General features: G+C 37.9%; 1 protein-coding gene and 1 long non-coding RNA gene across 2 annotated transcripts; both read left to right on the forward strand.

The window, feature by feature from the left end:
- Nucleotides 1–8,117: 8,117 nt before the first annotated feature.
- LOC108462726 (uncharacterized) lies at nt 8,118–10,605 on the forward strand. Its single transcript, XM_017762638.1, has 3 exons — nt 8,118–8,879; nt 9,344–9,439; nt 10,450–10,605. Exons 1-3 carry the CDS (start codon nt 8,118–8,120, stop codon nt 10,603–10,605), a joined length of 1,014 nt encoding a protein of 337 aa, XP_017618127.1.
- A 4,939-nt stretch (nt 10,606–15,544) lies between these two features.
- Nucleotides 15,545–16,995, forward strand: LOC128286697 (uncharacterized). The gene is made up of 3 exons (XR_008277316.1): nt 15,545–15,587; nt 15,743–15,811; nt 16,883–16,995. It is a non-coding gene; the product is annotated as an uncharacterized LOC128286697 (long non-coding RNA).
- The last annotated feature ends 643 nt before the right edge of the window (nt 16,996–17,638 follow it).

Raw genomic sequence — 17,638 nt, forward strand, 5'->3', positions numbered from 1 at the left:
TCCCATCGAATGCCCTTACCATGGAATGACAGGGCCTTAAATAGGATAGATCTATCAGAATTCTGGAAAGCGTGGCCAAAGGCATGACATTGAGTGCCGAGCTATTATCGATAAGCACATTCGGTATTATGTAGCCCTTGCAACGCGTCGTAACATGTAGTGCTTTCACTGAGCCTCTACCATTGGGTGGTATTTCATCATCACTAAAAGAAATGAAATTATCCGCATTCAAGTTGTTCACACATCTGTCCAGCTTCTCCACGGATATATTGTTTGCCACGTAAGCTTGATTCAACACCTTCATCAAAGCGTTCCGGTGTGGCTCCGAATTTAGCAGCAGAGATAAAACCGAGATTCGTGCTGGTTGTTTATTCAATTGTTCCACCACATTGTATTCACTGTGTTTGATAAATTTCAAGAACTCTTGTGCTTCCTCCTCATCCACAGGCTTTTTAGTTTCTTGCACGGATGAAATTTCTTACTCGACTTCGGCCTCATGCATCACTGCTTTCCCTTTTTGCTTCCAATCACTGTTCTTCTTCACTGGTTCGACCTATTTCGAATAACATCTTCCATTTCGGGTAAAATGACCTACCTCTCCAACATCTTCAGTTATGGCTTTGAGCTTTTTATCTTCCGGTATGACGATATTGATGTCATATTTTCATGGTACGGCTTTGTCGTCCTTGTACGAGAAAGGAGACGGTACTTTGATTATTATTTTTGGTTTCACCGGCTCTTTCGTCGCGTCGTAATAAATTATTAACGGTCGATCTGTGCTATAAGGGAGACCTGATGACTGGTTGTCAGAGGTGCATACTTCTCTTTCGTTGGTCTCTTCCCTCTTGTTAAGGACCTTAATCTCCTTATTACCCATCCGGTCTTGAAGCAACCTTTTAAATTCCTCACACGACTGAATGTCGTGTCCTACAATTCCATGGAAATTGCAAAAACTTTGACATTCTTCTCCGAGAATTCTATCAGGGTGACAAAGCAATCCTTTCTTAACCAGTACCTCCCAGATTTTCTGCAAAGGCGTCCTTATTTCTGAAACACATCTTCTGACTTTCCATTCATCCTCTTTCCCCACTGTGCTCACATTCCCTTCAGCATGGTTAGGGAACGAGTTCCCAGTTACATTACTGGCACTATCAAACCGTAGGATACCCGCGTCAATGAGTCCTTGAACTCTCCTCTTAAAGGCTAGGCAATTCTCCGTGGAATGCCCCTGGTTCCCCGCATGGTATGCACAACTAGCATTTGGATCGTACCACTTTGGGTATGGAGGTTTAAGGGGTACCATGTAATGAGGAGAAATCAGCTGTTTCTCCAGAAGTTTTGGGTACAATTCCCCATACGACACAGGGATAGGAGTAAATTGCGGTCTCTCGGGATTAGGTCTTGCTGGTCTTGGTTCGTTTCTGGGCTGGCTTTGAGCGGGTACCATGTTTTGTGGGAATGTGGTGACGAGTTTTTGGTTGTTCGTGGCGTATATGGGGTAGGAAGGAGGCGGTGCTTGGTAGGAAGGGGTTTGAGGGGGATAATAGAAATTTGGAGGTGGATAACTTTGAGGTCGGGGTTAGTTTGGATATGGATTAGGGGCATAACGGCTTCCCATTCCCACCATGTGGGCTTCTAGTTCTTTCTTCTTCATGGGTGCTACCCTTCTTGAACTTTCTTAACCTTCCATTCTACCGCTCTTAACGGCGTTCTCTATAAGCTCACCGGATATTACAATATCTGCGAAGTCCTTCGTGGCACTTCTCACTAGTTTGTCATAAAACGGCGTCTTTAAGGTGTTCATAAAAAGGACGGTTATCTCGGTTTTTGTTAGTGGGGGTTCCACTTGGGCTGAGACGTCCCTCCATCTCTACGCGTGCTGTCTAAAAGTTTCTGACGGCTTTTTCTCCATCATTTGTAAAGTCATTCGATCAGGCACCATATCTGATACATGCTTGTACTGCTCACAGAATGTCGACGCCAAGTCTTTCCAAGATCGGATCCTTTCCTTACTGAGCTGGTTGTACCACCGAAGAGCCGATCCTACTAGACTGTCTTGAAAACAATGTACAAGTAGCTTATCTTCATTCACGTAACCGGTCATTTTTCAGCAAAACATGACAAGATGTGCTTTTGGACATCTTATCCCATCGTACTTTTCAAAATCACGCACCTTGAACTTGGAGAGGTGGATCGGTCGGTACCAAACCGAGTTCTTTAGCACCTAGTACCGAGAAGGCTTGATGCCTTCTATTGCCTTGAGTTTTTCTTCCAAATTCCTATACTTCTCTTGAGCCTCGTGATCATCTATTTTCAACTTGGCTATTTTGACTGGATTATCTAAATCTGGAACTACAGGATTGGCAGGGGTTGCTCCGGGATTTGACATAAATGTTCCTTGCCCTAGATGAGCAAATGGCATAGGTCGTTGTTCAAAGCCTGTGGATTCCCCTTGAGTATACCCTCTTTGTGCTATGTGGGCATGTGGTGGAGTGAATTTTGGGGGATAGAGTGGATCTTGGTCATGATTAATTCTTGATTGAGGTTCCATACTGTCGGGGTTCTGTATGGGTCCTTTTCCTTTGACCAAAACTGATATCATCTCTATCATTCTAGCCATTTGATCCTTTTGTTCAAGTGATTCCTCTCGAGATCTTACTATCAAATCCCTCGTTTCTTACTGTGACTTAGCCAGTTGTTTTTGTAATTACTTCTGGACTCTTTCCATCCTTTCGATTCTTTCATTGAACTCAGCCTCCATTGCTCTAGCTTGTCGACGCGTTTTATACGAATGGCGTGGTTCCAGATTTGAACTGTTGCAACTGCGAATTATATGATTCTAACCTTAGCGAATGATCATGGGATAGATATATGCGATGAATGGATGAATGGATGCAAAAAGAGGCGTTGATTCCAATTCAATTTCATTAGAAGAACTTCACTAGAAGAAAAATTTCTTTACATAGAATAGATGATTACATATACGACTTCGCCCTAATGCCCAAAGTCTTAACTTTCCTAAGAAGCCAAGCTAAGCTTTGACCTCGGTCTGATTCTGACTCGTACTTTAAGCTCAATATATCAGCCTGAACTGCCAAGGTTTGCAATTGATCAGCTATCGCCCGAACCTGAGCTATAGCTTCGCCCATGACATAGTCTCTATCTCTAATCTGGTTTTGAGAGTGGTGAAGCTATTCTCTGTAATGGTCGTTGTTTGTCTCAAGAAGTTCCACTCGAATTTTGCTATCTCGTAGTGCAGTCTCGAGTTCTTCTATTTTCCCTTTCAACTCTTCGATCCTTCTCAGACTAGCCTTTAGCTTAATTATCGAATTATAGCTACGATGTTGCTGAAGTAATCTTTCCAATTCAGCCACCCCAGCTCGTAACTTCTCCTTTTTGTTTTGGGTTTCTAACAAACTCTTCTTCAGAGTGTCCTCTCGTACTCAGGCATCTTGAAATCTTTTCTCCCAATGGACGGCTCTAGTCTTTTCCTCTTTAATCTCTTGACGCCATTGCTCTGACGTTTTACCTTATCCGACAGTTTTTATCGTTATACGAAGCTTCTTGTAATCGGTTTTCAGACTATCTAAATCTTCCTCAGCCTTGTTCTTTCCTTTCCTTAACTTCTCGGCCTCTAGCTTGTGGATATCGACGTCTAACCCCAACTTCATTTTATCTTCTTCTAGCTGCTCTATCTTCTTCCCCAACTCTGAGTTTTTTTTCTCAAAATCTTGCTTAATGATCTCTAACTCGGATGGGATGACCCGTAAATGCTCCTCTATCGGTTGTGTGTTCCCTTGATTCTGCCTAGGGATGTTGTCGTTGACTCTCCTACCCCACCACCATTCATACTCGGGGGTCATCATCGGGCCTGTAGTGAATCCTTTCATTCTTCGAGTTCGGTTCCATACATCTGATATCTCGCGAACCCTCTTTTTATAATTATTGTCTTTATAGGGGAACTTACATTGTGCCAACCCTTGTGTCACCGGTATAAACTGCCTTGATCGATACTGCCTTAACACCATCAGTGGAGCGTATCTAATGGTTCCCCATATTCCAGCCAGAGGGACCCAGTCAAAATCACCGCACCTATATAAGATCTCGTCAGGAATCAACCACAGAGCCCTCCATTCAACGTCTTTGGTCTGTAAATTTTAGAGAATAGTTATCCACCTCTCTTCGGAGATGTCGTCCTGCCTCGATGTGGCCACTAATTCTCTTAATGGGGAATAATCCTTAGAGAATACCCGATAGGAGGCCTTCTCCACCTTCCAAAAATGACTGTGGAACCAAGCCAAAAGAAGCTGTGCGCAACCAATAAATCTTTCCTCGCCCGCTCTCCGGCATGTATTCAATGATCAAAAAGTTTCTGCCAGGATTGCCGGGACGGGTGTGGTACCTTTATCAAGTCGATCGAATAAATCTGAGACGGCTTCATCTATGTGTCCAAGTGCTTTAGGAAAGACGGTCAAACCGTAGAGACTTAAGGCAAAAACATCAACCCTTTTCTTTGAATCCGGATGCGCAAGAATAAAATCCCTCAAATTCCTCCAAGGAATACATTTACTATCCCCTTTTTGCTTGATGGGGGCGGCAACCCATTGCTCACTCATCCCCGTGATATTCATCAATTTCTTCAAAAAGGGAGGGACATTAACAGGTCTTGAATAGGCCCTATCGGCCTGAATCTTCGGGAAATTAAGTAACACCATATATTCCTTCACCGTAAGTACTAAATCAACTCCTCCGAAAGTGAAGTAACTGTAAGAGGGGTTCCAAAATTGCATGAAGGGCAGGAACAAGTACTTGTCCACCTTTACATCGAGCAAATAGGGTAGGTCACCGTAGTTACTGAGAAAAGAGTTGTTTGACTTCGCCATTCCAACTATTCCATATATCCCTTAACTCTTGCGGTCGCTCGAGTCACACCGATGCGAGTGAAATCCCACAACTCCGATTCATATCCCTCGGTCAAACTATCTCCTTTCTCCTGCTATGCGTTCTCTCGAGACCACACTCGGACTAATCGTATTATCCTCCATTCTATCAAGAAATCCTTTTTCCATGCTAAACTCTTCTAATTAGTAACCAAACATAAATCAACACCCTTTTATGATGAAATGTCATGCGAAAATGATCAAAATACAACAAGTTAGTATTATATACAAAGAATAGAATTCAAAGCAAATAGTGAGTAAATAAGCACCTAATCAGGTAACCACTAGTGTTTGGTGTGGTTCTACCTAGGGTAGGCTCCTAGGGCTCATTACATGTAGTTTGGTTCTAAAGTAAAGGTACCTGAACCAGCAGATTCCTCGATCCTCACCTATTATAGGTTCATATAGACTGAGTTCGATTCAGAGGAATACATTTCCTTATGGCTATACGGAGGTGAAAACCCCACGAAGACGCAGGTACGGATGTATCCCGAAAGCGATCCACTATCCTATACGGAGGTGAAGACCTCACGAAGGAGTATTTTTTCACTTCCACTTAGGAGGGTGAAATCGACCAATAATGCGGTGCGATCTGCAAAGATACCTCAAAGAATTAAACCACTTAAAGCAAGCATATTATGAAGAGAGTCGCGAAAATAACAGACAACATGCAATGCAGTAAATTTAAAATCAATTTTCGATTTTTGACAAAAGACAAAAAAAATAATCAATTTAAGGCTCGACTCTCGAAGTCCCCAGTGGAGTCGCCAAGCTGTCGAAACCATTCTTTTGAAAACAGGGATCGACTTTGTTTGAAAATGAAAATTAAAACGGGAGTCGCCACCAATCTTTTATCAGGTGTGATCGGATCACCTTTGTTTTAATAAATCAATTTTAGTTTACTAAAACAGGGCCTTTGGTCTACGAAACTTGAGAGAATGAGTTCAGGAGTCGGTTACGTACGAGGAAGGATTAGCACCCTCGACACGCCCAAAAAATTGGTACCGAATTGATTAGTTAGTGTCTTAATGTCGAAAATTAAAAATTGGGAAGGGACTTGAAATACGATCTTTTCTATTAATATTGATTTTAAAATTCTTGAATTAGCTTAAATCGATTTGTTTAAAGATTTCCTTATCTCGAGATATCGAAGTATCACATCCCGTAAGTTAAGACACAATACCATGAATTCCCGAGCACAAGGTCGTCTTTTAATCTAAATTGGAAATCCGTGCATTTCAAAACTCAAAAGGATATTTAGCTATTTAGAACCAACAAGAGAACCGAAATCCCAAGTTAGGGCACAATTCTTCGATGTTCCAAAATGCGAAACATTGCCTTATTTATTGAAATTAGTAAAAACATGAGTAAAAATCTTTAAAGTAATGAACAACAGAATGATATAAAATAGGCGGGAGACAAAAATAAACGAGTTGGAATACATTCAAACAAATAATAAATATGACAACAATATTAAAACAATAACAATGCATGCGATATATTAAGCGTAATAATAGTATCCAATGTGAAATAAAAACAACGAATATATACATAATAAAGATATTAAGAGTATGTACGTAAAATATATATATATATTTATAAATAGTAATAGTGTTAGAAATATACTATATATAGTGTTTGAAGTATATACATAAAATAGTGAAAATATAACTAGTAATGTTAAAATATATATAATATATACATATGTATGAAATAGATATAAAAAAAATATGTACATAATATAGTGTAAAAATACATACATAATATAATTAAAATATATACATAAGATAACATGTAGAAAAAAATATATAAATAATATAGTATTAAAGATATATACATAAAATAGTATAATATATATATACGTAATATAAATTTAGAATATACCTAATATATTAAAAGAATATATATATAATATAATATTAAAAATATAATAATAACAAAAAAGAGAGGGAGAGAGTGGGTGATTTAGGCCACAAAGTAAATGCCACCGTCGATCCTTCGGACCATGGCCAAGCCAGTGTCGGTTACACCAGTACCGACAATCGGACCTCAAAAAAAACTTTTTGGTAAAAATGGGAAAGCTTCTTCCTTTTATTTTTACTTTCGTATAAAAGAAACAAAATAAAACTGAAAGGAAAACAATAAGCAAACAAAGAACTTAAAAAGAGAATATACCAAGAAACCTCTTTTGCTTTGATATTTGATTAATCTCCAAAAAAAAAACTAGCCTCTCCAAAAACTAGCCTTTACAATAACTCTTCTCCTTGATTACTCTCAAAAAACCTCTCAAAAATCCTTTACAATAACTTTCTCCCCCAAAACTTCTTCTTCTCCTAAATACAAAATATGAGAAGGCTTATATAGCCATTTACAAAATATTTTTTATTGTTTATGTCTTCATTTGTAGGTACAAGTGGTGGTGGAGCAATTATGGCTAATGGAGTAGCTGGTGGAGCAAGTGTAGCTAGTGGAGTAGGTGGTGGAGCAAGTGTGGCTAGTGGAGTAGGTGGTGGAGCAAGTGTGGCTAATTGAGTTGGTGGTGGAGCAAGTGTGGCTAGTGGAGTTGGTGGTGGCAAAGGCTAGGATTTAGTTGAGAAAAGTTTAGGTTGTGGGCTAGGGGGCTAGGGTTTTTTATTTTAATTTGGGCTTAGGGTTTGGGCCATTGGGGTTTTGATGTAAATTGGGCTTTGGGTAGTTAAGATTTTGGGTTTTGGGTTTAATTTTGGTGGGTTAGGTAAGGTTAAATTGGGTTTTGATGTAAATGGGTTAAAATTGGCCTACAACAAGGTTAAAAGGGATTCGGGTCGCTCTAGTTCTGCTCAGCATCCTAAGAAGCGGGTGAGTTTTGATAGACCCCTAAGGGCCGATGCACCAGCTATAGTGACTGAGATTCAACTGTGCAGTGATTATGGGAAACGTCATTCAGGTGAGTGTTAGAGGAAGTTAAGAGCGTGCCTTCGTTCTAGCTCGATGGAACATCCAGTTTGAGATTGCCCTCATCAACCTGATTTAGTGCCAGCTGCGGTATAGACTTCGGTTCTAAATTTTGTTCAGCCTCCGAGATAGGTTCAGTAACCAATCAGAGGTCGTGGTACTGGTAGGGGTGGTAATAGATCTGGGAAAAGATAGAGAGCACTGGGTAGAGGTATAGGTTAGGCTGAGGCTCGTCAACCGGCAATGGTGTATACGGTGAGACACCGCGAGGAGAGTGATGATGCTGATGTCATTGTAGGTACCTTCTTTATTCATTCTATTATGTATTATGCTCACATTGATATTAGCTCTACTCACTTGTACATAGCTAGTGTTGTTTTTGCAAGTCTGGGTTTAACTATTGAAAATACTGCTAGAGAGTTTCCTGTGATTAGTCTTTTGGGTCAGTCAATTCGAGTTAATAGAGTATATAGGTGGATTAACCTAGAGCTTCAGGGTTTGGTATTTCCAGTTGATCTAATGGAATTACCCTTTAATGAGTTTGATTTAATTTTGCGAATAGATTGGTTCGTTGAGTATCGGGTCAATCTAGACTGTGCAACCAAGAGGGTTACTTTGAGATCGAATAAGAATGACGAGGTGGTCATGATTGGTGAGCGTTATGATTACCTCTCTAACGTAATCTCCACTCTTATAGCAGATAAGTTAGTCCGAATGGGGTACGAGACATACATTGCTTACGTATCTGATTCTGCTACCAAAAAGCTTTCAGTAGGAGATATACGTATCGTGAGGGAATTCCCAGACGTCTTTCCTGAAGAATTGTCTAGAGTACCTCTGGATAGAGAGGTGGAGTTTGGAATTGATCTATTGCCAGGTATGGCTCTAGTGTCTATTGCACCCTATTGCAGGGCACCGAAAGAGCTGACCAAATTAAAGGCGCAACTTGAGGAACTCCTTGATAGAGAATTTATTCGACCGAGTGTGTCTCCGTGGGGGGCATCGGTATTGTTTGTTAAGAAAAAAAGATGGATTGGAGAGAATGTGCATTGATTATAGACAATTGAACAAGTTGACAACCAAGAACAAGTACTCGTTACCGAGGATTGACAACTTTTTCTACCAGTTTTGAGGAGTGTCCATCTTTTCCAAAATCAATCTACACTCTGGTTACCATCAGCTCAAAGTCAAAGAGCCTGATGTGTACAGAACTACCTTCAAGACTCGTTACGGACATTATGAGTTCCTATTAATGCCTTTTGGATTAACTAATGCCCCGATGACATTTATTGATTTAATGAATCGGGTGTTCCAACCGTACTTGGATCAATTTGTAGTGGTTCTCATCGATGATATCTTGATCTACTCTGAAACTAAAATTGAGCATGATGGTCATCTTCGTATTGTACTTCAGATACTCCGAGAAAAACAGTTGTATTCCAAGTAGTAAGTGTGAGTTTTGGCTGCAGAAAGTCACCTTTCTGGGTCATGTGGTGACGATAGAAGGGATCCAAGTTGATCCTAAGAAAATAGAAGCTATTGTCGAGTGGAAACAGCCAAAAAATGTATCTGAGCATAGCTTCTATGGTTTAGTCAGTTACTACTGAAGGTTCATCAAAGTGTTTTCTCTGATTACGTCACCTCTGACGAAGCTATTGCATAAGAATGCCCCATTTGTGTGGTCTGAGACACAGAAGTCTAGTTTCGATACGCTCAAGTCTGTTCTGACACAGGCTCCTATTTTAGTTCAATCGGAATCAAGTCGAGAGTTTGTGGTGTACAGTGATGCTTCACATATCGGGTTAGAATGTGTACTTATGCAAGACGATAAGGTGGTCGCTTACTTTTCATGACAGCTTAAGATACATGAGGTTAACTACCCTACGCACGATCTTGAACTAGCTGCGGTCGTGTTTGCTCTGAAGATCTGGAGACATTATCTGTATGGCGAAATGTGTATTATTTACATCGATCACAAGAGTCTCAAATATTTGTTAACCCAAAAAGAGTTAAATCTTAAGCAGCGTCGATGGGTTAAGTTACTTAAAGATTATAATTGTATGATAGAATACCATCTGGGTAAGGCTAATGTGGTGCCTGATGCCTTTAGCCGTAGAACATCTAAAACTAATGTTTGCTCGTCTAAGTTTGGTTGAGGATGGAGGACTATTGGCAAAATTGCAAGTTAAATCGATTTGGGTGGAGCAGATTCGAGTTAAACAATTGAGAGATGAGTCCTCAGTACAATGTTGGCAACATGTTGTTCAAATGAGAATTTCGATTTTAGCTTGAATAGCAATAATGTTCTATGCTTCAAAGGTTGGATTTATGTACCCAATGATAAGGAATTAAGGCATTCGATCCTATAGAAGGCGTATAATAGTCCCTAGGCTATGCATCCTAGTGGGAATAAAATGTACTAGGATCTCCTAGATCTTTATTGGTGGTCGGATTGAAACGAGAGGTAGTCACTTTTGTATCTCACTGTCTAACGTGTCAAAAAGTTAAGGTCGAGATTCAGTTTCCCTTCGGACTGCTTCAACCAGTTAAGATTCTATAGTGGAAATGGGAACAGGTAACAATTGATTTTGCTACGGGGTTGTCTTTAACTCCTGCTAAAAAGGATTCAGTTTGGGTCATTGTTGATTGGTTGACCAAATCGGCTAATTTCATTCCTATCCGGGCGGATTACTCTTTGCAGAAGTTAGATTGTACATTGCCAAAATTATGAGGCAAGACGAAATTCTGATCTCGATTATCTTGGACAAAGATCCACAACTTACGTCTCGGTTGTGGAAGAAACTCCATGAGGCTTTAAGCACTTGACTTTATTTCAACACTGCATACCTCCTTTAGACCGATGGACAGTTAGAGTGGGTTATTCAGATTCTAGAGGATATGCTTCGGAGTTGTGTGATAGACTTCAGAGGTAGTTGGGAGGAGTACTTACTGTTAGCAGAGTTTGCATACAAAAATAGTTTTCTGTCTAGTGTTCAGATGACACCCTACGAGGCCATATATGATCATAAGTGTTGTACTCTGCTATGTTGGACAAAATTGAGTGAACGTAGGATATTAGGTCCTGAGCTGGTTTCTGAAACTGAGAACACTATGAAAGTAATTTGGGACCGACTGATAGCCATATCTGATCGATAGAAGTCTTATGCTAATTTAAAGAGGAAAGACATCGAGTTTTCTGTTGGTGATCAAGTTTTCCTGAAAATATCATCGTGAAAAAAGGTCCTCCGATTTGGACCCAAGGGCAAGCTAAGTCCAAGGTTCATTTGGCCTTACCCTATCCTAAAGCGTGTCAGTTCTGTTACTTACCAGTTGGAATTACAGCCGGAACTGGATCAAATTCATGATGTGTTTCATTTTTCGACGCTGAGACGATACCATTCGGATCCGTCGCATATTGTTACTATTGACGATATAGAGTTGCAATCGAATTTAACATTTGAAGAGGAACCGACCTAGATTTTGGAACGTAATGTTAAGGTGCTGAGGAATAAAACTATTCCTGTAGTAAAAGTTCTGTCGCTGAACCACTGTACTAAGAAAGCCACGTGGGAACCTGAGGAAGCAATCCAACATCTGTATCCGTATCTATTTGACTCAAGTAAAAAATTTTGTGGCCAAAATTTCTTTCAGGGGGATAGAGTTGTACCACCTCAAAATTTTAAGAAATTAATTGTGAGAATCTGTAGTAAGTAAATTTCTATATCTCTGGTTCTGTGCCCTGTTTCTGTGTTTAAGGTTTGAAGTTCGAGTTGCGTTGCTAAAAGTTTTGTATTTTTTAAAACAACCATTATCCATATATTAGGTGGTTAAGTGCAATTTTGGGTAAATTGGTGTTAAGAATGAGCCTGTTGGTTCACTGGGTAAGCATCTATCTGTATTCTGTCTGGTTTCGAGTTCGAGTCCCATCATACGCATTAGGAAATAATTTCTTTTTTTTTTTGCAAATGCCGGAAGGGGTGGTGGTTAATTTAAAACACTCTAAGAAAATGTGATCGTTCTTTTATTTTTTACTAAAATTTTTTTGTTCTTTATTTTCCTGTTCTTCCTTCTTTTATTTTTTGTTCTTTCTGCAATTGATTTTTATGTGAATTGGGAAGTGTTGTTTCCCATAAGGTCGATATTGTATAAGTTCCGTTGTGATTTCCTTTCGTTTACGATTTCTGTTGTGTTAACACTTTTTTATCGAAACGAGATTTTGCTCATTTACTTAACGTTCTGTTAAACACTCAATTGGTTACTTTGTTTAGGTAAAGATATTGCAAGAGACGTTAATCCATCGTACTAATCTGATTTCTTATGTTTCGTACGAGGTGAGTGTGTGACTTGAGTTGGAGTTGCGTTAAATCCTTCGACATAATCTTAGCCATGGGTTGGTTTTGCTATATATTAAAATTGATGGTGTAATTGATTGTTGAATGATTAATTAGGTTTTGGGTAGTGTTCATGTTGTTTCCCTATCAAAACGAAATCAGGTGCGTACCGGAAACTTTAATTTTACAAGTTTCGAATCGCCAGTAATGGTGGCGGTCGACGCCACACGGCTAGGCACATGGGAATGTGACTAGGCCGTGTGGGCCACATGGGGCGTGTGGTAGGCTGTGTGATCGGTCGTGTAACTCACTGTTAACTGAATTGGGGCAACACGTGTGTGTGTCTAGGTCGTGTATAACCATGCTAGTCTAGGGTTCACATGGCTACTGACAGGTGTGTGTCTGGGCCCTGTAACTTACTGTTTATGGAATGATACCACACAGCTAGAGACACAGGCATGTGCCTAGGCCATATAACTCACGGTTTGTGGTATAAAAGCCACACGGGCAGGGACACGAGTGTGTACCCAGGCTGTGGGAGTCATACGGGTAAGGACACAAGCGTGTGTCCAGGCTGTGGGAGTCATACGGGTAAGGACACAAGCGTGTGTCCAGGCTGTCCAACTCACTGTTATGTTTAAAAATCACAAGGCCAAGGCAAACGGGTGTGTGACCGGGCCGTGTGGTAGGTTATTAGGCCCAATTACTGTCTTTTGAGGCTGAGAATGTTACTTAACCTTGATATTGGTTTCCTCAATGTACAAATAATTGAGTTTGATTACATAAGAACTGTCTAATACACTAGGACTGATCTGTGAGCAACATAATTATATGTGCACTATAATACATACAATGTTATTGAACTATCTTATTTAATTGTATAATAAGTTAGAATGACTAAACATATGTTACGGGCATTTGTGTTTTGCAATGGCATGTGTTAGGATATTGTGAAAGGAGAAGGAGTTTGTTCTGAAATTGTGGCTACGCCACAAAGAGTATTACTCTGATTCTGGCGCTTGTCGCATATTAATCTAGTGATTAAGCTGTGATTCTGTGAAAGTGTCAATAAACACTCAAAAGGTGTGCAGGGTTAGGTGGGAATTAAATATGCATAATGGTGTGTTGGGATGGCCGAAGATGGTGTGTATCGGACGGAAATAGGAATATTGCATCTAAATCTAATCTGAACCATATTTGAATTGAAATTGTATATATATACATATATGTAACTCATATGCTCTGAATTTGGATGAAATTACTCCTATATCAACCGAATCTCTGAATTTAGAATTTCTTTATGAGCGAACATTATTAAATTAAACTCCTTTTATGCACTGACTTTACAACTCACTTTGTTATTGATTGGATTTCAGGTGGTCCCCAATCTTGATCAGGTCAGTGTCATGGAAGCTCGGTCAAACTTTTCTTTTCTTTTTTTCCTTTTAAGTATTACTACTAAGGATTGATGTTCTATGATGTTATGGTATTTATGAATATTATATGTTTAAATAATTGTTGTGATGGATGTTATGTAATGAATGGTTCAGTTCGACTGTGTTATGGTGGTAGGAATTTTAGTATGGATGTCTTAACTCTCAGAACTTAGGTCTGGACGTTTAGACCGGGTTTAGGGTGTTACAATTCTTGGGTCAAGCCAATTTTCTATTTAATTTTTTTTTGTAATATTTCTATTTAAGATATGTTAGCCAGCCATTATTTAAAGTGTAATACAATAAATGTTGTGATTATTAAATTTAAGGGTTTGTATTAGTCACTTAATTATTGGTGTGTTTCGTTTTAGTCATTAAATTATAAAAAATTAATTTCATCATTAACATTTTAGATTGTTTTAGTTTTCGTCACTTTTCGTTCAATGGATAGTGAAAATGATGACGTGATCTTTTCTAACTAGTATAATAACACATTTATTTCTTAATACTTACACATTCTATAAATTTTATCTTAATTTTAAATAATTCAATATATATAACCCATCCACATTTATCAAATTCTATCGATTTCACTAAAATTTGAAACTTGAGTGTCAAAATGATACAAGAAAAAGAAGGCATTAACTATATTAGATTAAATTATATATCTTGAAAAAATACTAAAATAATAATCATTGTGTAACATCCCGAAAATTGGGGGTTAGTAGAATTAGGTTTGGGAATCGAGAGAGAGTGGTCATGCCTTAATTTTTAAGATTATCTATGCATTTTTAGGAAATAAATGAGGTATTAGTTTGTTGGTTAAGTGTTAGTGAAACGTTCCTTGAAATCCAAGTTCAAATCCCTTCTCTCTCATAATTTTTATTATTTTGCAAATTTTGCCTTAAACCCTAATATGTGACATACCTTGTTTTCAAAATAAATATTGCAAAATTATTTCAAGAAGGAGGGAAAAGCCTCATGGTTAAAAGAAATATGAGAAAGCATGGAAATTAAATGAGGTTCCAAGTTCAAATCCCTTCCCTTGCAAAATAATTAAATTTTGTAAAATCCCTTGTTTTTTTAATGTGTGTGCCATCCATACCCTTAAACCCTAAGTATAAATATAACTTTTTATTTTATTTTTCAGCCTTTAATTCAAATTTTACCTACCCAAGCCATTCACCCTCTTCCTCTCCTCTTTTCTCTTCAATTTTCTTTCTTTCTCCCATTGTTGTCGTCGCCTACACGTAGTTTTCCCATCTCTTTCTTTTCTTTTTCTTTTTGCCACAAGATTGTTTAGCATATCCTCCAACATATTGCTGTAATTTTATCTCATTAAAATAGCCCCAAATCTGAAATATTGAATTCCAAGATCGATCCCGAACATTTCCAAGAAAGTGCCATTACCGTTTCTCTCAACTAGCTTAGGTAAGGTCTCTTCTCTCTTCAATTTCTTAATTAATATTGCCAATTCAAAACCTAAATTTCCAGATCTGGAATTTGGGGGATTTTAGATGATTTCAAAGGTATTTTTCCAAATTTTAATGAGATCTCAAACCGTTTTAAAATTCAGCCCCAATTTTACCCACCATGAGTGGTGGTGCGTGCACCTATGGGCAAGAAAATGGGCTGTTTTGTTTCTTGGTTCTTGCCTATATTCTTCCAGAATTAATTTGAGTTCTTGAACCCTCCTAATCATATTTTAAACCCATTTCAATTAGGAAAAAATTTTCTTGATCGATTGGCCATTCAGATCCCACAAATCGAGAAGCGTAAGTGCAATTAAGGGTAACTAGTTTGTTATTTCGACATAGTTTTTGGGTAAAGGTTATGATTTGATTAAATTAAGGAATTTATTCATTAATTAGCTACTAATTTTCTAGTATATTATTGAATTAGGTGCTGACCGAAACACCTCAAGTCATCCGTAAAGGTGAAGAACGATTGTACGTATAGTTTGTATCGATACAATGTAAAGAATCTAACTAGTTTGGATTCATAAAATAGTTATAATTTCAACAATTGGTTTGAACTCATAAGTGGGTTTTTGGGGGCTGGTTTAATGGTAAATTTACTAAATTTGTATTGAATTTTTGTTTAGGTTAGTTTAAGGAATTATTAAGGAAAATTGGAAGATTCGCTAGTGTGCTGCGAGGAAGCGAAAAATAAGGTGTGGGTCCTAAACTCATAAAATATTTTGAAAATATTAAATAACATGTTATATTTGATAAATTAGCTTGCTGATTGGATTGGCTTAATATCCAAATTATTGATTTTTTGTGTGGCCCAACCAGGTATGTTTCGAGCCTTAAAAGATTGACATGTTGGCAAGATTGCTAGTTTGATAGTAAAATGCTTGATTGAGTTTGTAATTGCATATTTGAGTTATGAGATATGAGAATGTTTGACTAAATGATATAATGTGTTGAGATATTAAGCTTTGTATGATTTAAACGCATGAGATATTTGTTATATTGGGCATTGAAAAGGGTGTTATTTCTGCACAATGAAAATCTATACAGTATGTGAAATTGAATGATATTGATTGAGACCAACTCAATGGTAATTTGAAAGATTGGAACACTGTTTCCATTTACTGAAAGTATGTGATTATGTATGAGATTGTGTGACATATTGCATATGCATTGGATTGGGATTTTGTGGTTGACGGAGGAGTTCGTGGAGTACCGACGGCATATTAAGTCCTCATTATTTGTAGTTAGTGCACTGCACCTAGAGTACCGAGAGGATTGGAGATTTTATCGCATTTTATATGTTATTGGAAATTGTATCGCACTATTTGATATCCAACAGATTTTTTTCATTATTGATTATTTGGTGGTTTTACCACATCGAGCTATGCTCATAATATTTTGAAGTTTGGCAGACGGGTTCTGGGGAACTCGTGGTGTGTAGCGGATGGTATGGGTAGGAACCTTTTTGCATTGCATCATGTGCACGACATATTTGAACGTTATTGATTTATGCTATGTATTGCATTTTGTTGTACTAAATGGTGATTGTTACTCGAATGAATGATGTCTCATGTTCATACACCATTTGACATCAATTTGATAATGGCTACGTAGTGATTTGAAATTCCAATGAGGGTTTTGTGTTCTTCTGTTAATGCTAATATGTTTCAATGTATTCGATATTTATTTTTTTGCCCGTTTAAATAATTATTCAACTCACACTGAGCTTTTCATAAGCTTACCCCCAATAGTGTTTAACTGTTCAGGTAAACCTCAAAATTAGGACCGGACTTGGCATTCGGAGAATCACCTTGGACCTCGAACTATTTTTAATAAGTATTAATAAGTTTCTGTTGGTTTTGGTTTGTAATTTTTAATGACTTCTGGTCTGTGGCTTGCTAACTTTTCTTCTGGGATTTTTGCATGCATGAATGACTCAAGCATAATAACCTGATATTACATGATATCTGGCTGAAGTAATATTTTACACTGTTCCCTAGTTTCCACTACATTGCAAAGGAACTATTTTTGAAAAACAAATCGATAAGACAGCTAATTTTCCAAAATGACTTGAAAAAAGGCTTTTCCGCTGCATTAGTTTAACATCGAGTTTTTTTAAAGAAGAGCGACACGTAAACGATTTTTCTAAAACAACACTGTCAACAATAAAATGAATCCTAAGCATACACAACCTAATGAATGAATGCTTTTAAGTTAACTTAAAGTAGAACTACAATTTTCTCTAAAATGAGTTTATTTAAAGTTTTCAAAAGTAACGTAAGTTAGCTTAGCCATTTTGGTGGCTAATGTAGCCTTCTCAATCTAGCCATAACGTCTAGACCGGATTTGGGAGGTTGCACATTGATCATAATATATTTATATTATATTAAAGTTGAGAGCCTAAGGTTCCCAAACATGGTATTATATTATATTGTTTACTTTTTCATAATTTATAATAATTATTTAATTATATTTATATTTAATTATATATGTTTGAAGATCAAATTGATAACATTTGCAAA

The sequence above is a fragment of the Gossypium arboreum genome, chromosome 13 (assembly GCF_025698485.1).
Source record: "Gossypium arboreum isolate Shixiya-1 chromosome 13, ASM2569848v2, whole genome shotgun sequence".
NCBI classification, from domain to species: Eukaryota; Viridiplantae; Streptophyta; class Magnoliopsida; order Malvales; family Malvaceae; genus Gossypium; species Gossypium arboreum.

Bases quoted from the DNA above. Each gene is read 5' to 3' on its own strand.
- LOC108462726 (XM_017762638.1), top strand. From the start codon at position 8,118: ATGGTGTATACGGTGAGACACCGCGAGGAGAGTGATGATGCTGATGTC. The intron at 8,880-9,343 runs GTATTGTTTGTT...TTTTGGCTGCAG, and splicing joins TGTCTCCGTGGGGGGCATCG to AAAGTCACCTTTCTGGGTCA. The intron at 9,440-10,449 runs GTATCTGAGCAT...AAATGGGAACAG, and splicing joins AGTGGAAACAGCCAAAAAAT to GTAACAATTGATTTTGCTAC.